Here is a 24,153-nt window from a genome sequence, read left to right on the forward strand (position 1 = left end):
TACATACTAAATGAATCTTTTAAAAAAATAACTAAAATAATTTATACAAAAAAGTATCTGGGGGGCTGGAAAGATGGCTCAGTGGTTAAGAGTACTGCCTACTCTTCCAAAGGACCCATGTTCGATTCTGAGCACCCACATGACAGCTCAACTGTCTGTAATACTAATTTCAAGGAATCTAACACCTTCACACTAATGCACATAAAATAAAATTAAATAAGTTATTCTTTAAAAGTATCTGCAATAGACTTTAATTCACCAACATCTACAGCTACTGAAGCCTCTTCAGTTATTGAAGCCGATGGTGTGAACTATATTACAAACTTAAGGAGATAAATGTACTTGATTATCCAGATTCACCAATTGTGAGTGGCACAGGATTTGGTGTCCCTGTATATGAAACTTTTGAGAGTTTGAGGGAAAATAAATAAAATGATGAGACGGGTTGCTCCTAGCATCTTAGAATAAACTGACAAAGGATGGGGATGAGTTCTGTGATAAAATTAGCCAACTTCTAGCATCTCAGATACAGTGAAGGTCAACAATAAACTCAGTGATAAAACTGCCTGGCTCTGCATGCATATAAACACTAAAAGTTTAAGTGTGCCCTGGAAAAGAATCTTCTCTCCAGCAGCCACAGAGCTCAAGTTGCAGTCAATTAAATTGAAGCCCTCATTATAGGGTTGGTTGAATTACAGTAAAAAATTTCTAAGTCCCAGCTTCAGAGGGTGTCAGTGGTTAAAGTAAGGGCATTAGCTGGGTAGTGGTGGTCCATGTCTTTAATCCCTGTACTTGGAGGGCAGAGGCAAATATATCTTTGTGAGTTCAAACCCAGCCCTGGTCTAGAGACTGAGTTTTAGAACAGCCAACGCTACACAGAGAAATCCTGGCTTGAAACAAACAAAGGGCATTAATTGCTAAAAAAAAAAAAAAAAAAAGAAAGAAAGAAAGAAAGAAAGAAAGAAAGAAATTAAGAAAGAAAGAAATTAAGAAAGAAAGAAAGAAAGAAAGAAAGAAAGAAAGAAAGAAAGAAAGAAAGAAAGAAAGAAAGAAAGAAAGGGGATTCTTTAACTTGGAATGGGGATGTGCAGAAGGACCCTATTGGAAATGAGAAACTAGAACCCTCAAATTCACAAGGGATTGTCTTAACTTAAAAAAAAAAAAGTCTCAGCCAGGTACGGTGGCGCCTGCTTTTAATCCCAGCGCTCAGGAGGCAGAGGCAGGCAGATCTCTGAGTGTGAGGCCAGCCTGGTCTACAAAAACAAACAAACAAAAAATAGTCTCTCCATCGTCAGAAGAAGCTGTATTTCCCTACCCTCTGAAATACTGAGGAAATTAATCATCTGCTAAGCCAGCAGTGACTCACGGACAGAGATGTCAGCCAACACAATCCTGATGTCCTTCATGGCCCACCAGCTGTTGCCTCTAGACCTATATCCAAACTCAGGGCAAAGCAGGCTTCTAGATGGGAGGTAGAAAGTGTAGTCCATGAGGTGGTACCAAAGAGCTTAATGAGTTTGCTAATTCATTCAAGTGGAAGTCTGGGGAATATGTGTGGGAATGGATTTTAAGGGCGCAAGATAATGGTGGACAGAACAAAAAATTGGATCAAGCCAAGTTTATTGATCTGGTTCGACAGAGTGGAGATTCTAGGTGTAATATAGAAGTTTGCACAGTTTAAAAACAACAACAAAAAAAAGCTATCCAGGAGGTGGAGGATTTGGCAGCGACTTAGGGGCTGAGGTTCTGGCTGTGGCTATGGTCAAGGCCTCGGGGCTTGTGCAGGTAAACCCGAAGACAAGGAGTAAATCTGTCACCAAGCTGGGCCGCCTGCTTACAGACATGAAGTTCAAGCCTTTGGAGATCTACCTGTTCTCTCTGCCCACTAAGGAGTCAAGATTATTGACTTCTTCCTGAGCGCATCCCTAAAGGATGAGCTTCTCAAGATCATACCAGTGAAGAAGCAGACGCAGGCTGGCCAGGGGACCAGGTTCAAGGCTTTTGTCACTTTGGAGACTACAATGGTCACTTTAGTCTTGGTGTTAAGTGCTCCAAGTAGGTAGTCACTGCCATCCGAGAGGCCATCATCTTGGCAAAGCTTTCCATCTTCCCTGTGCAGATGATGGAGAGCCTATTGGGGGAACAAGATTGTTAAGCCCACACTGTTCTGAAATGCAAGGTGACAGGTTGCTGTGGCTCTGTTTTGGTGAGTTTCACCCTGTCCCAAGAGGTACTGCTGTAGTCTCTGCCCCTGTGCCCAAAGAGCCACTGATGATGGCCTCTATAGATCACTGACGCACATTAGCCAGGGTCTGTGCTGCCACTCTGGGCAAGTTTGCCAAGGCCACCTTTGATGCCATGTTCAAGATCTACAGCTACCTGACCCCTGAACTCTGGAAAGAAACTGTGTTCACCAAGTCTCCTTCTTATCAGGAATTCACTGATTATCTTGTGAAAACCCACACCAGAGTCTCTGTTCAGAACCCAGGCTCCATCTATGGCTACCACATTGTGGTTTTCACACAAGAAAAATAAAGTGAAACAGGTTATTGTAAATTTTTAAAAAGTGTTGTGCTATATATTATTAGCCCTAGGATTATCACTGTGGTATTAGTTAACCCACTATCACAAATAATAAGGCACAGATACCTGTTAGATTTTATACTTGCCTTATTTACCTTGAGCAGGGCAGATATTTCACCTAAGCTGGCTCAATAACCTTACCATCCATCTCCCAGCCCCTATCCAATGTCATCATCTACCTTAATCCTCCTCATCTGGTCTACCTTCCATCCATAATCCCATGGTATTTGCTTGTATTCTTCATCTGGGTCTCTTCATGTTATTTTTGGAGTCCTTCCTCTTGGCCCATGTGGTTTGTTTCTCCATGCTAACCCATTGTGGAATCCTCCTTCCTCCTCTCTTCCTGTCATCTGGAAGGAGGACGCCACAATGGATTAGCTTGTTACCTTCTCTGCCTCTCTGAGTTAGCAGGTTTTCACTCTAGCATCTGACTGAGTCTATATTGGTATGAAAGAATGGTTGGGATTTTCATCATTGTTTTAAAACAACAGAAATATGTCTGTTAAAATAAAATTTTTTAAAGATGTCAAAAGTTTGAATGGTTGGTTGAAATATTTGTCAAGAGATGGCCTAAAGAAAAGAAATTGGTTATCCCTTGGTTTAGTGTTGATGAAGGGATTTCAAAGCTCAGGGAAACTGCAATGCTAGAGTGGATATGCTGTGTAAAACTTAATTCCTGGTATAGTCTGCTCCTTCTGACATAACTGTAACCATTTCTTTTTTTAGTCTCCATCTTAAATCATAAGGTGAAATTAAGTTCAAGTTCTCAGTTCCTGCCTGCCAAATGTCATAAATCCTTCTATAAGGTCAAATCACCCTCATATCTTTTATGATTCCATGGTTTCAGTACTCATACTTTGTCACCTTTTACCTTGACATTCTAAAAAGTTTGCAGGACCAAATCAAATTAAAAGTCAGTTAGAACTGTTTTGTTGGGCTGGGTCTGGTGGGGCATGCCTTTAATCCCAGCATTTGGGAGTCAGAGGCAGGTGGATCTCTGTGAGTTCGAGGCCAGCCTGGTCTACAGAGTTCCAGGACAGCCAAGACTATACAAAGAGACCCTGTCTCAAAAAAGGAATGCAATGCTTTGTCTAGCTAGTCAAAATGATGTACTGTTGGCCCCCCCGCCCCCACCTTGCTTCCTAACTTGATTACCTGATGGTTACTTGGTTGCGGTTTTTCTTATAAAAAGCCTGCCTTAGGTGCAGACCAGCATCACAGTTCAGCTCCTGAGGCTGGGCTATATCCCTGATCATGATCAGTTTTGGGGTGTGCATTCAGTAAACCATCAATATCTGACTGAGATCAGTGTCTGATTCTTGGACTATAACACCCCCACAAGGGGAAGGCCCAAAAGACATGCCCTTCATTAATCCTATAAGACACAAAATAGTGAGAGGGGCACCAATACATTTGAAGGGCTTTGTCATAACCCTTTTCCTTGCGCCAGACCTTAGGGTTGGAGATGCTGATACTCAGTTGGATAAATTAAATGCAGTAAGTTTTTTTTTTTTAAAGATCTATTTATTTATTTTTATACAGCATTCTGCCTACGTATGTGCCTGTGTACCAGAAGAGGGTACCAGATCTCACTATAGATGGTTATGAGCTACCATGTGGTTGCTCAGGACCTTTGGAAGAACAGCCAATGCTCTTCAGCCATCTCTCCAGCCCATAAATGCAGTAAGTTTAATTGGGCCCTGACTTAGCAGGGGCCAAGTGGCAGCACTGAATCACCAAAAGCAAGGTGATTGTAGTTATAATGGGCAGCATAGACAAAGTAATGTCCATAATGGCCTGACTGATAATGGTCAGCACAAGCAAAGTGAATATAATGGCGGGATGATTCATATGGACCTTTTTCCAGGCATGAAACAGATAAGAAGTCTAATGAATTCTTGTTTGATGTGTATAAGCAGAAAAGTTCTCAAACAAATGAAAGATGAAATTGGACCATGACAAAAGGGATTCTTGGCCTATAAATCAATTTTCAGACTTGAGCCATTTTGCAGACCCAGAAGCCCTTGAGTGAAAGGATAACCAGGTTCCCTTGAGGAAGGACTTTGATACAATATTTAAAAGTTCTACTGTTAAGTCTTTCTCCAATCCTTCCCCAGAGGGACCTACAGTCTTTTACAAGGATATCTGTACAATGGAGGAAAAGAAACAATCAGACTTTTGGGGGACTGTTGGATGCTGGTTCTGAACACTGATTCCAGGTCTTAAGAAACATTGTAGCCCTCCAGTTAAAGTAGGGGCTTATGCACATCATGTGATTAGGGAGTTATGGCTAAAATTTCACTCATCGTAGGTTCAGGGGGTCCCCGAACTCATCCTGTTGTTATTTCCCCAGTCCCAGGATGTATAACTGGTAAAAATATACTTAGAATTTGGCAGAATTCGCACATTGCCTTCCTGACTTTTGGAGTGATGGCTTTTATGGTTGGAAAGGACAAATGGAAGCCATTGAAATTTCCTCTATGAGGGAAAGTAGCGAATCAATGCCAGTATGGAAATAATTAAAAAAAGAAGCCAGGTGTGGCAGCAAACACATTTAATCCCAGCACCTGAGGCAAAGGCAAGTGGATCTCTGTGAGTTCGAGACCAGCCTGGTCTACAAATTGAGTTCTAGGACAACCAGGGCTGTTACAGAGAGAAACTGTCTTGAAAAACAAACAAATATACAAAAAAAAATTACAAAAATTAGTACCATCATCAGGAGTTGAAAGATGCAGGGTCTGGTGGTTGCCACCAGATCTCTCTTTAACTCTTATCTGGCTAGTGGAGAGGATAGATCAAGAAGAATGACAGTTGACTATTGAAAAATTCAACCAGAGCTGGCTGTGGTGGCACACACCTTTAAATTCAGCACTTGGGAGGCAGAGGCAGGTGGATCTTTGTGAGTTTAAGGCCAGAGTGATCTACAGAGTAAGTTCCAGTATAATCAAGGCTACACAGAGAAACCGTCTCGAAAAAAAAAAAAAATCATCAGGTAGTGACTCCGATTGTAGCTGCTGTGCCAGATGTGGGCCTTACTGGAACAGATTAACAGAAAGGACTCACAGCAGGCTTTTTATAAGAAAACTAGAAGGCAAGGGGAGGGCAGGGTTACATCTTGGCTAGCCAAAAAAACTATTATTAGCTGACCTTTCAGCTTACTGGCCCCCAGCGAGGCAAGTGAGGTGGGGGTTAGGGTCTTCTAGGGTGCATCCAAGTGTGGAGATAACAGAACACGAGTAATGACACAGGAGTCATAGGAAGATAGGAGGTTAACTTGACCTTTTGGAAGGGTTTCTTCATGTCAGCTATTAATAACTCCCTCTAGGAAGCAGAGTTTAACGTTTTGAACTTAATTTAACTTATAAACAAAATGGAGACTGAATACAAAATGTTCTCAGCTTTGTTACAAAGAGCAGGCCCTATTAGTGGTGGGAGGGGCCGCACACAATAACTTTTCCTTCACCTAAGAAACAGTAACTTTCTGTGGCCCTGATCGTGATCAGCCTAGAATAAGTGCTCAATAAACCATCAAAATCTAACTGAGAGCAGCAAGTGATACTTTGTGCAGCTATTCTTGGACTATACCAACCACCAAGAAAGAAGTACATACTTTAGTGTGCCTATTTGTATTCTAGAGATAGCACGTTCCCCACTCAGGTGTTACTCCTGCTCATTTAACAAGTGACTTAGAAAGCTGCTAGCTTTGTGTGGGGCAAGAAACAGAGGGCGGCTCTTCAACAGCTCCAGGCTACTGTGCAGGCTGCTCTACCCTTGGACCACATGATCCAACAGACCTGACAGTACTTAAGGCATCGGTGGCAAATATGGATGCTGTTTGGAGCCTCATGGGGTATGCCTGGCTGAGGAAGAGAAAATTAAGGCCTGGTTTACTGAAGATTCTGCATGTTATGCAAGCACCACCCAGAAATGGACAGCTGCAGCATTACAACTCCTTTCTGGGACCACCTTGAAGACACAGTGAAGGAAAATCTTCAGTGGGAAGAAATTCAGGCTGTATACATGGTCTGGCTGGATGTTCAGGAACTTAGAAAGAGCATGATGATGAGAAAGACCCCTGAAGAAGAAATATGAGGATAATCTCTCCAAAGCATGTGAAGATATTGTGTCACATGTAAATGCTCATCAAAAGGTGACGTCGGCTGAGGAGTTCAATAATCAAATAGCCAGGATGAACCCATTCTGTAGCCTCTTTCTCCATCCATTCCTGTCATTGCCCAATGGGTCCATGAACAAAGTGGCCATGGTGTCAGGGATCAAGGTTATACATGGCTGACCTGGCTACCACTGCTGTTGAGTGCCAGATCCCATATATGCCAACATTCTCCAGGGTGACCAGCCAGCCACCTGGTGGGAGGTTGACTACACTGGACCACTTCCTCTATGGAAAGGACAATGCTTTTTCCTTATTAGAGTAGATGCTTATTCTGGGTATGGATTTGCCCTTACTGCACATAACACTTCTTCCAAAACTACCCATGGACTTAGAGAATGTCTTAATCTTTGTCATGGTATTCCATGCAGTATTGCCTCTGACCAAGGAACTCACTTCACAGCCAGAGGAGTGTTGACATCAGGCCCACAATCTTAAAACCTATTGGTCTTACCATGTTCCCCACTATCCTGAAGCAGATGGCCTGATAGAAAGATGGAATGGCCTTTGGAAGACACAATTATAGTGTGAACTAGGTGTCAGCAGCATGGAGGGCTGGGACAGGGCTCTCCATTAAATGGTATATTCTTTGAGTCAGTGTCCAGTATATGGTGTGATTTCTCCCATAGCCAAGACCCACAAGTCTAGGAATCAAGGGGTGGAAAAGGAAATAGTTCCAATCACTATCACTAGTGACTGTAGGGTTCAGGGTGAAAACAAACAAAACAAAACAAAACAAAAAAAACAAAAAACAAAACAACTCACTCCAGATACAGAAGCTTAAAAGAAAAGCTTTATTTTCTGAGCTCAGGGAGGCTCCCACTTTGGGATCTGACCACATCCTCAAGAGGAAGATATATTGCATAGATCAAGGGGGAGAAGGGTGGGCAGCCTGGTTTACAGAACTAGTTCTAGGACAGCCAGGGCTACACAGAGAAACCCTGTCTAGAAAAAACAAAAACTAAAATAATAACATCTAAGGCCATGTGACCAGTTACAGAAATAAGGATTATAGTTGACATGAGTGTTTGTCAAATTTTTTATCATGTGATATAGCATCAATTAAGAGAATATCAATGGTTATCATAATTACGTTTGAGATAGTAGAAGAATGTCCCTCAAGGGACATTGTCACCTATTCTAAATTTATAATGTGTTCATGGTTGTATGCATGATAGTTATGTTAAGTGTTGTGACCTGGTTAAATGTTTGTAGTTATATGTGGAATAATTTTTTCATTTGGAAATTAATCATGACATAAGAAAATATAATTGTGCGCCTTCTTTTGTGTGTATTTTTGAGACAGGGTTTCTCCATGTAGCCTTAGCTGTCCTGGACTCACGTTGTAGACCAGGCTGGCCTCGAACTCAAGAGATCCTTCTGCCTCTGCCTCCCAGAGTGCTCAGCTCACAGGTGTGTGCCACCATACCTGGCTTATAATTGTCTGACAAAAGTTTGACAAAACATGGACTCAGTGGCTATTCTTGGTTGTCACCTGGACTTAACTAAAATTCAAAACTGGAGAAGACACCTGTGAGAAACTCTGCTTAATATAAAGCAGGTAGGTCCACTTCTAACTTTAATTGGGATCTTGAGATGGGAAGGCACACCTTTAATCCGGCCCACACCTTCTGCTGGAAGCCTATATAAGGACATGGAAGAAGGAAGCTTTGCTCTATGCCTGCTCATCCTCCCCTTGCTAGCAAGTCCATTTTTCACTGGCATTAGAGCCAGCTTCTTCAGATTCCAGGGTATCCTGAAGACCAGCTCAGATATTCAGCACATCTGGCTGGACTGAACAACTACTGCGTTCTTGGACTTACTGTTCACAGCTAGCTGTTGTTGGATTCGTTGGACTGCAGCCTGCAAATCATTTTAATAAATTCTATAAGTTCTGTTATTCTAGAGAACCTTGACTAATATAGTCTCAAAAAAAAAAGAGCAAAAACCTGAACCAAAACAAAACAAAAGCCCAAACCATTAAATAACATAATGAAGAATTAGGCTGAAGAAATTGTTTAGTGTTTAAAGAGCCCTGCTGCTCTTACAGAGGACCCAAATTCAGCTTCCAGCACCCACAAAGCAGCTTGTAACCATCTGCAACTCCAGTCCCAGGGAACACAATGACCTCTTTCTGGCCTCTGTATACATGAGGCACATGTGGTACACACACATACATACAGGCAAAATATTCATGCATAGAAGATAAAAATAAATATAAGCTGGGCACATACAAGATTGTAATCCCAGTCTTGGAGAGGCAGATGCAGACAGATCTCTGTGAGTTTGAGGCCAGCCTGATCTACAAAGTGACTCTAGGACAGCCAAGGCTACACAGAGAAACCCTGACTCAAAAAACAAAACCAAACAAATTAATTAGTTAATTAATTAATCTCCAAATAAATACTATAATGATTCAAATTTCAGTAATGCAAAATACTGCCAACATGTATGTGCACTGTGGTCTTCTAGTTTTAGAAGATGCGGTTGCGCTGTGTCGCACCATTCTCAGCCTTTTCTATCACTGATGTTAAAAATCTGGGAAATTGCCTCTTGAAAAGTAGTTGGACCTGGGGATGTGGCTCAGTGGCAGAACATTTGCCTACCATGAACGAGGCTCTGGGTTTCATCTCTAGCACTACCAACTTTTGCCATTTCCGATTTCTGTCAACCCTTTCTTATGATCTGTGTAAAGAAATCCCCCTTTGAGCTCCGGGATGTTGCTGAATTAGTGTTTGCCCTTCTTACACAAAGCACAGAGTTCAAGCCCTAGCACCACATAAAACTGTGTGTAGTTGCACACACCTCTAATTCCAGAATTCTAGAGACCCGAGGACTAGAAGCTTAAAATCACCTTGGGCTGTATAGCTGGTTTGTGGCGAGCCTGGGTTATATGAGGCTCAGATCTAGAAAGGTGCCATTTTTCAGGTCTAAACATTTATGTGGACATCTCCATTTTGTGCCCCAAGCCTCCCTGGAAGGGTAGTCTGTGGGCCTGGGTCTGAGCATGCCCACTCTAATGGAAGGTAGAGCGACAGCCCATCTGGCTCCTCTATGCCAAATCTCTTTTTCCCAGAATACCTCTTTGAGTTAGGATTTTGGTACAGGTGGGGTCAGCATGGAAGGCCATAGGTGGGGGTGAGATATTGGGAGGCTTGTAGTCTATCCTGGGTTCTCCTGAACCTATGACAGCCACTTACAGTTCAATGACCTTTGTCAGCCAGTCCCTACCACCTCATGGAAAAGAAAAGCAGGAATCTCCAGGGCTATATTCAGGAATGCACAAACACTACAATGGACCCGAGTCCCAGAGCTGCTGTCTTATCAGACAAAAACAGGTGGCCCTGGAGTTCTATGAAAAAACTGGGAAAGAAGAACATTCTCCCCTTACTGGAGAGATCTCTAAACAGCATTCTGGCTCAATGTGCCAAAGAACTGGAAATTCACCGTGACTAGGTTATAACACATTGAGCAATGCAGGTTTTTCTTGTATTTCCTTAGCAATTAGATTTCTTTACAGAGGTTTTACTTGTATCAAAATTTTTATTTTATTTCAAGTAATTTTCCAAACTTTCAAATGCAAAGTTTAAGTGAAATCTTCACTCAGAGATACAAAGGGTTAATGAATTACTAAGTCTTTCCTCTCTTTCTTTCTTACACACACTTATTTACATACACACACACAAACACACACTTTGGATGCAAGCTTGTTCCATCGTTTCAGCAGGGCCAAGGCTGATGAGCTCACTCTATTCCTGCTGTGTCTACACTAGCAGGAAATAAAGGTCATCTTCAGCTCACTCCATACTTATGATGGCAGCACTTGGCATAATTATACCTGCTTTTATACTTCAGAACAGGACAATAAAGATTATTCATTATAAAGTGTGAGAGCATTTTACAAAATGTTTCTTTGAATAGACCATACTAGATTTATTGTACAGATTAAATTATTCAAAACAATATCACAAGCAGTGCTCTCAGCTCAGATTAGTGGAAATTCCTTTCAGTCCCCTGCTCACAGAAAGAACTGAATTTCCAATGATCACGACAGGAAACAAGCTAGCTAGCCATCATTCTCTCTTGGCTTGACGCTTTCTTCGGGTTTACTCTGAAACCGACCAACTACTCAATGAGAAACTGTGATTGGATCCTAGGTTTTTCTCTTTATTTTGTATGTGTAACTATCTATGCCTATGATAAAAACCTATCCTTGTTTTCCTAAACTTGACTCATGGGACTGGCCCCAACAATCCTGGCTTGGGGAGCCTGTCAGTCAGTGAGGTTAAGGCTACTGACCATGATGACCTTCTTTGTTTATTTGTTTTTTGGAGATAGGGTCTCTCTATGTAGTCCTGGTTGTTTTGAAACTCACTCTGTAGACTACTCTGGTCTTGAACTCAAAAATCCACATTCCTCTGCCTACCATGCCCAACCTACATGGGTGTCATGTCACCTGGAATTATATGCAAGACATTCACTCCTGTTACCCACAGTAGTCTGACTCTCCCAAGTCCCTGTAAGAAGAGTGGCTGGGTGTTGGCCACACAGTCCTGACCTGGGCAGCACTCAGCTGCCATGGTGCCAGAGACAGAGGAAAAGGGAGTCTGGCTGAAGCCTTGACACACAGAAGCAGCACCTTGCTTTACCAGGGGTAGAAATGAGTCCCTTGCCTCTTTGACTGCCACAGCTTGTATGTCAGGTAGACTCACAGGCTCTTTTGGGGCCTTGCTGATGATCATAACACTTGGGTTTCCAGCTGTCGGACTTCCTTGACCACCAGATCAATGTTAATAATTGGGTTGAAGTACAGAGCCCAGTAAAATAAACAGTTGCAGACAAACTGAGGAATAAGTGGCCAGAACATGGCCATGAAAAGCCCCTGCGTCGACACTTTCCAAAAATGGCTCCACATCCTCTGGGGCACTGTCCTGGAAACAAACAAACAAAACAAAACAAAACAAAGAAGGAAAGAATGGTGGGGGATGGGCTTAAATATGGTGGGGCACTGAGAGTCTGCCCCTACCACCTGTTCCGACACTTGGAAAACACCTCTGCCTCATCAGTCTTAGCTCCTAGCACCTGTCCTTTAAAGGCGTTCTCTGAGCACACTGGCACAGCCTCTATTCTACCTGCTTTGTGGCTCCTACTCCTCTTTCTGGTTTTTCAAGACAGATGTAGCCTTAGCTGTCCCGGAACTCACTGGGACAGACCAGACTGGAGAGATCCACCTGTAGCTGCCTCTCCAGTGCTGGGACTAAAAGTGTGCACCACCAGTGCCCAGAAGATTTTGTTTTGTTTTGTTTTGCTTTTTCAACACATGTTTTCTCTATGTACCCCTGGTTGTCCTGGAACTCTAGACTAGGCTGGCCTCAAACTCACAGAGATCTACCTGTTTCTGCCTCCCAATTACAGTCATGTGCTACCATAGCCTGGCAATGACACTTTTTTTTTCTTCCCTGAGACCAAGTCTCATATAGCTCAAGCTGGCCTCAAATTTGCTATGTAGCTAAGGATGACCTTGACCTTCTTCTCATCTTCGCCTCCTGAAGACTGGGATCTTCAGGCATGTGCCACCATATCCTGTAAATGTGGACTGGGGATGAAATGCAGGCAGGGACAAAGCACAAGCACAGATATTCGTATTTTCTAATGAATAAATGAGTCTGCTGAAAGGAAGCAAGAGAGTCAATCTTACAACTATTTACAAGGCCAGAACTCTTGTGAGAGATTGGACACCAAAGTGAGAAAATGTGATGGCCTGTCTGCTTGGAGCTGTTTTCCTAAACAGTCTGAATTGCTTTGGAGGTGCCTGCCTTGTCTATCTGGGGAATGTGAGCATTCTGGCCCCTCCTTCCTATATTTTTACCATGTGGTCTGAATTAGACACATGCTTCATACCTTGAGCTTGGCCATGGAAAGCCCAGCACAGTCCTGCAGTGTGACATATCTGGGTGGGCACATGATTCAAGCTAGACCAATCAGACTAAAGGCTTTGTTTCAAGTGTGATGGGAAAAGTAGTGCTTGCTCTGTACTGGCACTGTTAGGCCAACCTCTGGAGTAGGCCATGAGATGCAAGAAGAGTTCAGATGAACTGAGTAGCATAGGGAAGGTCAGCCTGTGATGGCGGTGGTCCTGAAAGGCAGCCTTGAGGAGTCTCTGGATCTGTGGTGGTTTGAATAGGTATTGCCCCACAGACTCACATGTTTGAATGTGTAGCCCATAGGAAGTGGCACTATTAGAAGGTGTGGTCTTGATGGAGGAAGTGTGTCACTGTGGGGCAGGCTTTGAGGTCTTATATGATCAAGCTATGCTCAGTGTGATACAGTCTCCTTCTGCTGCCTGCTCTTTCTCTAGCACTATGCCAGCTTGTATGATGCCATGCTTCCTGTTATAGTGATAATGGACTAAACCTCTGAAACTGTAAGCCAGCCCCAATTAAATGCTGTCCTTTATAAGAGTGTCTGTGGTCATGATATCTTTTGACAGCAATAAAACCCTTAAGAGATCTATTTGAAAACTGGGTAGCCCAATTCTCTCATCATACATTAATCCAGATAAGTCATTTACTGTCCCAAGTGCTGGCAAAGCAGATTTAGAACACTACAAAATTCCTCATGGTACCTCTCTGGCCTTTACAACATTGCTCTTTTCTCTACCTGCTTTTCCTTGATTATTAAATTATTAAAATCCTTCAAACACTGGCCCTCCTAGATATTATCTGGCTTATTATTAAATAGGGGTGAGATATGGAAGCCAGGCATGGTAATACATGCTTGTAAAAACAGCACTTGGCAGACAAAGGGCAGGTTCGTAAAGTCTGAGACCAGCTATGAGCTACATATGCATAACACACACACACACACACACACACACTTAAACAATTAGCACAAAGAAAGAACTGGACATGGTGGTGCAGTTCTTTAATCCCCGCCTTTGAGACCTTGGTCTACACAATGAGTTCTAGGCTAAAGAGACAGAAAGCAGGACAAAATAAATACACACACGCACACACACATACATAATAACTACACATGCATATAACAAAATCAATAAATATAAAAAAACAAAAACCTAAAAACTAAACAAAAGAAAACCAGCAATCACAAAAAGCCAGGTATACTAGTACCTGCTTTAGTTCCAGCTATTCAGAAGCCTGAAGTGTAACCAGGTTGAGGCAATAAACAGTAAGAGCCCCTGCTGGCTAGCTGGTTTTTTTTTTTTTTTTTTTTTTCTCCCTTTTTCTGTCAACTTGGTACAAGCTGGAGAAGAGGGAACTTCAACTGAGAAAATATCTTTTAAAGTTTGGCCTGTCGGGCATTTTTTCTTTTTCTATTAATGATTGATGCTGGAGAGTCTAGCACACTGTAGGCCATGCCATTCCTGGGAAGGTGGTCCTGGGTTGTATAAGAAAGCAAAGTCTGGGCACATTGGCACTCAATCCCAGCACTCAGGAGACAGAGGCAGGCAGATCTCTGTGAGTTTGAGGATAGCGTGGCCTATAAAGTAAGTCCAGGACAGCCAGAGCTGCACAGAGAAAACCTGTCTCAAAAAAACAAAAGAACAAACTGAATTAAGTCAATGGGAACAACAGGGTAAGCAGAACTCTTCCATGGCCTCTGCTTCAGCTCCTGTCCTGACTTCCCTGATGACAGACTACAAACAGTAAACTGAAATAAATCCTTTCCTCCCCTGGGGCTAGAGTTACAGGCCATTGTAGGCTGCCTGAAGTGGGTGCTAGGGATTGAACTCTAGTCCTCTACAAGAGCAGCACTTGCTTTGAATTGCTGAGTCATCTTTATAAGCCCAGAATCACCCCCACCACCCCAAGTCTGAAAAAGACTTTAAAGGGGAACTTCTTCATTGGTATTTCTTTAGCACTCCCTGTTGCTCCAACCACTTCCCAAAGAAAGGCACTTACTTCAGCTCACTTCTTGACCAGATCCTCCAAAAGGAGAACAACTCCAGAACAGACAGCAGCATGGCATTGACAATAAGGAAGCGTGATGTCCAGTAGTGGATCTCCAGCCAGTCCCAGGCAAACTCCGCAATCAACTGGTATGGGAGAAAGGAGTACTTGACAAGGAATTCTCTCCACTGCCTCCATGTGGGCTCCCTCAGGTCCTTAAAGAACACACAGAGACCCAATCACAGAACTGACATACACAAGTAATGGTGATGGGTGAGCTTTACATTTATGTACACACACATGTGCATGTGCATACATATATACACACACACCTACTCTAACAATTTTCAAATAGCATCTCGTTATATAGCTCTAGCTGGCCTTGAACTCACATTTTTCTTGCCTCAGTTCAGAGCCCTTGGATTAAAAGCATGTTCATGGCTTAAAATAGAATATTAATCTATCAATCTCCCTTGAAATAATTCATCTTAAAATAGATAAAGGTGAGGCTAGAAAAATGGCTTAATGGTTAAGGATGCATGCTGTCTAGGCACGAGGACTGGAGTTTGGATCTACCATATTTCATAAAACCCAGTTATGGTCCTTCACATACCTGTAACCCCAGCCCTGAGATAGGTGGTGACTTGAGGATCTTTGGAGCTTGCTTCCTGGCTGCCAGCTTAGCTGAAAAACTTGAGCTCCAGGTTCAGAGAGACTCTCTCTCAAAGGAGCAAAGTGGGAGCTGATAGAAGAGATCACCTTCCATGGGCCTCTGCACAGGTTCGTGCACCTGTACACAGTTGTGTATACTACACATATACACCAATATCATATTCATACACACACAAAAAGGTCAAAAATGTAGATAAATGTTGCCAAGCTGGGAGCGGCAGTGCACAGCAGCAGAGCCAGAAGCAGGCAGATCTCTGTGAGTTTGAGGCAAGCCTGGTCTATAAAGTCCAGGACAGTCAAAGCTACACAGAGAAACCCTGTCTCAAAAAAAACAAAAAAAGAAAACAAAAACAAACAAACAAAAAACAAACAAACAAACAACAAAACAGATAAATGTTGCCAAAAAGTTTGAACTGAGATGCTTATTGTAAAGTTGTGGAAGCTCAGAGATAAAAATCTTAATAAGCCTGAGTTACAAATAATAAGGTTGAAATAAATTTAGGATTTGTGTTCTATTCCTCTGTGTCTACACGGGAAGATCAAAACACGTCTAGAGTTAGAGTTAAATATCTTAGCTATAGCAAAATGATGACATGATGGGTTAATGAAAAGCAGACCTAAATATATACCTTAAGAAGTAATTTCTTGATAGTGTGTACTTAAACTTTTAATTAGGTATTAGCAGATAAAAAGTTAGCTTGATGAACGGTCAGGTTAGTGCTTGTGAAAATACAAACATTTTAGAGCTTCTGTGCACAGTCTAGCTGGAATCTGGGTAATTAGATTAAATCTGTAAAGCAGATTTTATACTGCAGTCACAGCAGACAGAACCTTGGCTACAGTATTTAAAAGGGCCTCTGGAGACGTAGAAATTTTGCTTTAGCATTCATAGGTGTGAATTACAGATCATCATTCCTATATAAATGTCACTTTTTGAGAAAGACAGACTATAAGGATTACCACCAGTAACATACAAAGATTACTCTCAAATGACCAACTAAAATCAGAGAAGCCATCCCAGTAAAAGGAGTCCCACAGGGTTTGGGGAATGACACATGACGCGGAAGAAACAACTGGCCAATGCTGGTAGTCAGACCCTGGGCCATGGCTTTCTACTGGGAGGCCCTCTACTGGGAGGAAGATCCCAACCCTGCTTTGTAGAAGGCTAACTACTAACCCTTTAGCGGTCCTACCAAACTTGAAGGCCCCTACATCTAGTCTCGTAGGGTGGTCTGGGCCTACAATAACTTCTTTTATAACAAAAGCAATGCTTTCTTCTTCTGCTGCTGCTGCTTTTTCTTCTGCTGCTGCTTCTTCTTTTAAATTTATTTAATGTTATTTTACATGCATTGGTGTGAGGGTGCTAGACCTCTGGAACTGGAGTTACAGACAGTTGGGAGCTGCCATGTAGGTGCAGGTCCTTTGGAAGAACAGACAGGCCTCTTAACCACTGAGCCATCTCTCCAGCCAAGCAATGCTTTTTTTCAAAAAATATTTCAAGAGTAAAAGGGTCATCACTCTGGCTGAATAGTGCAGAAAAAAAAAGCTAGCTTCCATGAGAGGGCCAGTCTTTTTTTCCTTCTGCAGGGAACTCTCCCTGCAAAACTCACACAAAGGCTATTGTACTCTCTCCAGTTTTGTACAACACTGAGGTATGGTAGAATTACTTTTTTCCAGGAACTAAGATAGACCTACCAGAATCTTGGTGAGGATGTCCTCCCCAGAGCTGTCTTCCTGCAGAGGGCAGATGGTATGGATGAAGGGTAGGAAGGAGTCTGTGTAGTCAAATAAGTACAGGTATAGCAAGCCAAGTCTTGGTGAGCTCTTGAGGGCATATAGCAAGAATAGGGACCTGCCTGGGTTGACAGCCTGCAGAGGACAAGACAAACATCAGATCATACATGGTGGCCAGCTCTCCTTCAATGTCCCATGACCTTTGCCATCAGTCTTCTGTGTGGTATAGAGCCCATTTGATGGAGCATACTGTAAAAAGCTTTAGTCTTGCTGCACATGGTTGAACACATCTCTAATCTCTGCAGACCAGGCTGGTCTCAATTCAGAGATACACCTGCCTCTGGGATTAAGGGTATATACCATTACTGCTCCCTTAAGCTGTTTCTAATGTGTTGCTATAACTAACTACATTCAATAATTTTTTTTTTCTCATCCAGTCTTGGTGATGCATATCTGCAATCACAGCACTTAGGAGGCTGAGGTAGAAGGACAGTGAATTCCAGGTCAACTTGGACTACAGAGACAAAACAAAACAACTGTGACCCCCCCCCCCGTGATGACTCAATTCAGAAGGTACAAACACAGGAGTGCCCTCCTTCAAGTTATATCAAATAGACGAAAGCCACTTGATTGTTCCATTTGCACCTCTTGAGCAACAAGCCAATATTTTCCATTATAGTTTAAGAGTTACGTAGTTTCATATTTCTTTACAATGGCTCTTTCAACATTCATGTTTGTATATTTCAAATAATTGTCTGTCTGTCTTTGTCTTTCTGTATGTACATATATGAGTGCTCTATCAGCATATTCACCTGCATGCCAGAAGAGGGATGATCACATTATAGATGGTTGTGAGCCACCATATGGTTGCTGAAAATTGAACTCAGGACCTCTGGAAGAGTATATAGTGCTCTAAAGTTCTGAGCCATCTCTCTAGCCCTAATACTTGCTCTTGAGTACAGTATACATTACATTCTGTTTGTGAAGTAAAATTAACTGACATAGTTACAATGAAGATCACATTATCAAATATAGTAAGATGAAGCTGTGTATTATTTGTGACCTAATAATTCCACACCTCTACATATGCTGTAAATAAGTGCCTGTATTTATGAGCTAAATAATGAGGAGAATGTCTAGAGTGCCATTAGTAATAATGAAAGCAGAAAAGCTGCTATTGTCCATCAACAGGAAAATCTACACATTTGTCACAATATCCAATGAAGGATTACATCAAGAGAAAAAGCAAGGGGCATAGGAGAAGAAGAGGTAAAGAGGGTGGGATTGGGAGAGGGCTACAGCTGGGATACAAAGTGAATAAACTGTAATTAATAAAAATAAAATAGAAAAAGCATAAACTGGAGCACCAAGGAGAAGCAGCTACTTGTAGAAAACTATGTATGCTTCTTGTCTTTTGCCTGTGAAACAATTTGTCCTCCAGAGATTATGGGCAGAGGCCTGAGAGGCCTGTGCAGTCCCTACTGCAGGAATGTGGTACCTCTGGAGAGAAGTACTTGTGCCTTCAATGTCTACAATGTTTTCTTAAGTTAAACAGTGGGCAGGACGGTGATTGCTAGTTGTTTCTACCTTTTCTGTTTATGGGTCTGTTTGTTTTCCAATTAAAACCTACAACCCAAGAGTTTACCTTGTACTCCCAAAGATTCTGCGGTGGCTTCACCCCCAGGGCTCTCACACGCTCCAGTTCCATGAGAATGACTCTTCTGTGGCTACTGTTTTCTATGGTGTACGGTGCCCTGGAAAATTCTTCTTCTGTCAATGTCAAAAGCAACCTGGAGAGGTGAGGGGTGGAAATGGCTTTTGAGATTACACATGGGAGGAAAGCCTTACACACAGAGGTCTGCCTTACTATGCAAACATATGCTTGCTTGGTAAGGTAGAATGTTAAAAATATGCAGCGGTGCTGATGACTGCCAAGAACAGTTTGTTTACTACCAGCCAATTTCCAGGGGGAAATATTTTCATAAATCATTGTCATTATCTACTTAGCTCTGCAGAGTAGCATCATGGATCAAAAACTGGCTTCAGATTTTTCTTAAGCCACCAATGTCATTTACAGATTCTTACTGTCCTATATTAATTTTTAAAAGGGTGTGTATAGGAGAAAACCAGAAGGAAGTCAATCCGAACATTATTACATTAAGAGTAGTGGTTTCAGCTGGATTCAATATTGTACATCTGAAATACTAGTGACCTGGAAGGCTGAGGCAGAAGGATGCTAAGTCTGAGGCCATAGAGATCTCAATCTCAAAAAAAAGAAACAGTGGTTGTAGTGGGATACTTATTCAATTTAATAAAAGTTATAAATCCCTTTTTAGTTTAGGGGCTAGAGAGATGGTTCAGTAGCTAAGAGCGCTGGCTACTCTTCCAGAGGGCCTTGACTCAATTCCCAAACTGATATGGTGGGTAATGACTGTGTAACTGCAGGTCCAGGAGATCGGAAGATTCTCTTCTGAGCTCAGAAAGAGGCAGGTGTAATCACGGTGCAGATAAACGAAGGCAAAACCCACATCCACATTAATAAATGAATTTAAAAGTTACTATAAAAGTATATAAAACAAAACAAAAAAAATGCAAAGCCAAAACAAATAAAAACTCAATCTACTTCTATAACAACTCATTGTTAACAACATCCTTGTATAGTGATGGATATAGTTCAGTGGTAGGGAATTTAAACACTGAGTTCATTCCTATAATTATAGCACATGGGAGACTAAGGTGGAAGAACTGAATACCCAGGATCAGCCTGGGAAACACTGTCTCAAAACAAACAAACAAAACCAACCCCAACAACATATTTATTAACTGCATAAACAGAGAAAGCAAGGGCTGGGGAGGGCTTCGATGGCAGAGAGAGCAGCGGGCATATTCAAAGCCCTATGTGATCCCCAGCAGGACAACCTGTTGTGGGATATTTGATCCCATTGGAAAACCTATTTCTTGTTTGGTATGGTTCAGCCCTAATATACACCTTTAATCCAAAAATTTTGTTTACTGTAAACAGGTGATTCTGGTGTGGCTCAGCCCTAGCACATAGAGCTTTCTGTACACAGGATTTAATAAAGTTAACCCTAGGTCAAGAGGCAGGGCAAGTAACCAGATGTAGGGATCAAACAGGAAGGAAGGTCTTTGAGTTGAAAGGTATTTAAGACACTGTAGAGAAGAAGAAAATACTTTTTGGCTTTTAGCTTTTGGCTTTTTCCTCCTGGGCTGTCAGCAGAACTAGCAAGCTTTTGGTCTTGAGCTTTTGGCCTTTTCCTTTGGGACATAAGCTGAGTAGGAAGGTCAGCTGGTTACTTTCTCTGCTTCTCTGAGCTAGCAGGTTTTCACCCCAGCATCTGGCTTCTGGGTGTTCAATGATAAAATCGAATGATTTGGGATTTTCATTCTTTAAAACAACGACATCCTGCCAAGAAAACACCTTCAGATTTGGGAAATACGTCTAATAAAAAAAATTTTTTTTCAGACAGAGTTCAACTGACCTTGAATTCTGACCCTCCTAACTCTATTTTCCAAGTGCCGAAATGACAACTGTGCTCAGTTATGTCTATTGTAATATTAACAGTAATATTCTGTGAAGAGTAACAACATAAAGTCGTTGCTCTTTTAATGGCATAATGTCCTACTTTTTGCTTTTTTTTTTTTTGAGACAGGGTTTCAAAAAAACCACAGGGCTACTGTGTAGCCCTGGTTGTCCTGGACCTCACTCTGTAGGCCAGACTGGCCTCAAACTCAGAGATCCATCTGCCTCTGCCTCCTGAATCCTAATATTAAAGGTGTGTGCCATTATCACCCAGTTATTCTTTTTAAAATAAAGTTACTTTCATAATGAGAAGTAAAACAGAAATTAAAATGTCACTGATATAAAATGGTTCAGCCCCTGTAGAAAACAGTTCAATAATGTCTTTGAAAACTAAGCATAGACTGACCCTGGGATGCGGCCATTCCTCTCCAAGAAGAGTTTCCAGAATACATATCTACATAAAACTTTGTGCATGAATTATTTTAGCAGCACTCTTTAAAACAGCCACAAATGGAATCAACTCTAATGCCCATCAAGTAAAGAAGGGACAGTCTGGGCTACATATACAAGGGAGTTTTTCCGACACAGAATAAAACAAGGATGCATGCTACATCATGTGTGAACTTTGAAGTTAGGCTGAGTGAAAAACCACACACAAAGGGTTGCATATTGTATGATAACATTAACATGCAAGAATCATAGGCAAATAAAATTTTGGATAAAGAGCAATGGTATCTGCTAAGGTAGAAGGGAGTGAAAATGGACCAGTAAAGGGAAGTTTTCTTTTGGGAGTTAGGAAATCATTCTAAAGGTAGACTAGATGTACATATCTGTAGAATGGTTGTATTTATCTGTGAAGACATTACAAACCCACGTTTATACACTCCTACAAGGAAGGATTTGTGGCCAGTAGAATGTAACTCAATAAAGCCATCTATAAACATGTCTGGTGTACCAGAATTTTTTGTTTTGTTTTGTTTTGTTTTTGGACAGGGTTTCTTTATATAGCCCTGGCTGGCCTAGTACTTAATGGTTACACCAGGCTGGTCTCAAACTCACAGGGATCTGTCTGCTTCTAGGATTAAAGGCATGTAACACCATGCCTACCTTGGTAAGCCAGACTTTTTCCTCACCTTCCATTTACTCTTTCAGATAAGAATCTGTCTTTGTACAGAGAGGCCCAAGGGCCCAGCTGTTCTAACCAGAGGACAACTTCTTCTGCTGTCCATTTGGCTACAGCCTTGTGCACCAGGAGGCCATGCTCAGATTCTTTGCTGCGCCAGTGATACACAAGTAGGATGACCTGAAAGGAGACAGGCTGTCAGAAGTGAAAAGTCATTTTTTGAGGGTATGAGTATGGGGCAGGGCAAGGAAGGGGCTGGGTCTGAGAAATGATGCTGGGTCTATTCAGGAAAGAAGACAGCCTCTGTCGTAGAGAAGTGAGGCCACAACACCTCCACGCTCACTTCTGCTAATGTCTGGGCAGAGACATCTGTAAAAGGGAGACAGCCCAGGAACAGTTGTATCCCTTACCTCACCAATTCAAATATCTTTTCTATGGGGAAACGTTAAGATTTTCAGAAGACTGGACTTAAGAAGTCTTTGCACCAGCAGGACATGTGTGCTCTTAAGAGTCTAGCATCAGTGTAGCTATGGTTTCTCAGTCTTGTTCTGCCCCTTTCCTCAGCTCTAAAATGAAGTCATCATGATGCTACTGCACAGGACAGGAAGAGGACCGAATAGGATCGAGCTAACACTTACCAAGCCAATGACTATTATATGACCTCTGTGGCCAAGATGCAATGCAATTTTAATGTCTACAATAAGTTACACATGATCACACCATCAACTGTTTTAAGTGACATGAGAACTGAGTTCAGAGGCAACTGGGGATGGCGCAGGGTGCAGATTAAACAGCCATACTTACTGCCACACCAGTTAAAGTTGTGAGTACACCGGAGAAGAATCCCCCTCCTCTCTGCTGATTCATTCGCCCTGTGCTGGGAGCTAAGGGACTCTGGTCATTCCCATATTTTTGAAAGGCTGCAAGACTTTGCACTATGTCATTATTCTGCTGAACGTCTTCAACTCGAATTCTAATGGCATCAGGAAATAACTTTTCAATGGCATCCCTGTGGAAAAGAGAGAAATCACTGGACAGGTGTTCGACAAAATATAGCATTCAGAAACTATACCCACTAATACAAACATTTCATAATCCACATAGGTGCCCAGAAGAGCAGCAAAGAATTTTACTTTATGATAAAAGGAAAAACTACAACAATCTATGTGCCCACCATCAAGAAAACGGACAAATGAAATGCTTAGATACACGTCTTTTTTCCTGGAAGTACTAGGGACTGAACTTAAGGGCTCATGTATGGCAGCAAAGTGCTTTAACCTCTGAATTACAGTCCAGCTCTTGACATTGCCAGTGTGGTGTGCATGCCTATAATCCCAGCACTCCTAGGGTAGAACTCTGAGTTCCAGGCTAGCCTGATCTACCTAGAGTTACAGGCTAGTTTGGGTGACACAGTGAGACCGACAATGATTACTTAAAATGATTTTGCGCATATATGTGTTCAATGTGTATGTGAGTGTGGTCATGCATATGTGGAGTGTTGGTCTAATGTTTTCTTTTAATGTACACACTTTACCCTTGTTCATTTAAATACTGATTTCTCCCCCACCCCACCCCCAACTCTCTGGTTTCAATCCGAATATTGTATTGTGATACTCATTCTAAGCATCCTGTCTCAACTCTTGTGTAAACAGGAACAAAATAAAGCAACTGGACACAATGTTGAGCAGGGAGGAGCCAGAGGACAGGAAAGAGGGGAGGACAGAAGGCGAGAGAGGAGTGGGAGGAGGAGAAGGGGGAGAGGAGAGCTAGGAGCAGAGCTGGAGGAGAGATCTTGGAAGACGTGGAGCATGAACCAGACCTAAGATTTCACAAAAAGCAAGTATAATGTGGGAAATCTAAATGTTAGGAAACTGAGGGCTTAGAGGTTTAGGAGGGAGTAAATATTGCCCAGCATTGTGTTCTAGGTTAACTAAAAACCCAGTCTCTGTGTGGTGATTTGGTTATACAGCTGTTTAAGATTAACAGCAAGCTTTACTAGAAGATAAATCAATAATAAATTTTAATAACATCATACAACAGTGGAGGTTAGATGACAGTTTTCAGGACTCTGTTCTATCATCAGCTCTGGACATCATGTTTGAGTGGCAAGTACTATTACCTGGTGAGCCTAAAATATACTACTGAATTCTTTTAGTAGAATACATATTTTTATAAATGTGCCTACTGGCCCACTCAGTGTCAAGCTGGATAATTTAGGACATGACAACAGTAATACTGCAATGTACACTGATAATATACCATTGTTATGAGAAAATACTAGCATTTTTCCATCAGCACATATATTGAAAAGTATCTGTTTTTATTTTTTATTTTTGAAAGAGGGTCTCATGCAGCCCAAGCTGGCCTTGAATTCCCCAGGATGACTGAGGATGACTGAGCTCCTAGATGCCCTTTATGC

At 41.9% G+C, this 24,153-nt stretch overlaps 1 protein-coding gene across 10 annotated transcripts in view; it reads right to left on the bottom strand.

The window, feature by feature from the left end:
- Positions 1–1,603: 1,603 nt before the first annotated feature.
- The window catches only part of Bfar (bifunctional apoptosis regulator), a 41,709-nt gene continuing 19,159 nt past the window's right edge, over positions 1,604–24,153 (bottom strand). For 3 of the 10 annotated variants that reach the window (XM_055597691.1, XM_055597692.1, XM_055597693.1), the window contains 6 exons: positions 22,539–22,743; positions 21,745–21,929; positions 18,716–18,860; positions 17,032–17,205; positions 14,677–14,879; positions 10,278–11,685 (listed from right to left, as the gene is read on the bottom strand). In XM_055597691.1, coding sequence (XP_055453666.1) covers positions 11,493–11,685; positions 14,677–14,879; positions 17,032–17,205; positions 18,716–18,860; positions 21,745–21,929; positions 22,539–22,743 — 1,105 coding nt within the window. In that variant the 3' untranslated portion in view covers positions 10,278–11,492. Of the gene's footprint in view, positions 2,132–7,538; positions 8,618–10,277; positions 11,686–13,663; positions 14,298–14,676; positions 14,880–17,031; positions 17,206–18,715; positions 18,861–21,744; positions 21,930–22,538; positions 22,744–24,153 lie in introns of those variants that run through there. The other 7 variants (XM_055597694.1, XM_055597697.1, XM_055597699.1 and 4 more) reach the window with 7 other exon arrangements.

Source organism: Psammomys obesus, unplaced genomic scaffold, assembly GCF_907164565.1.
Source record: "Psammomys obesus unplaced genomic scaffold, mPsaObe1.curated_primary_1811, whole genome shotgun sequence".
Taxonomy (NCBI): domain Eukaryota; kingdom Metazoa; phylum Chordata; class Mammalia; order Rodentia; family Muridae; genus Psammomys; species Psammomys obesus.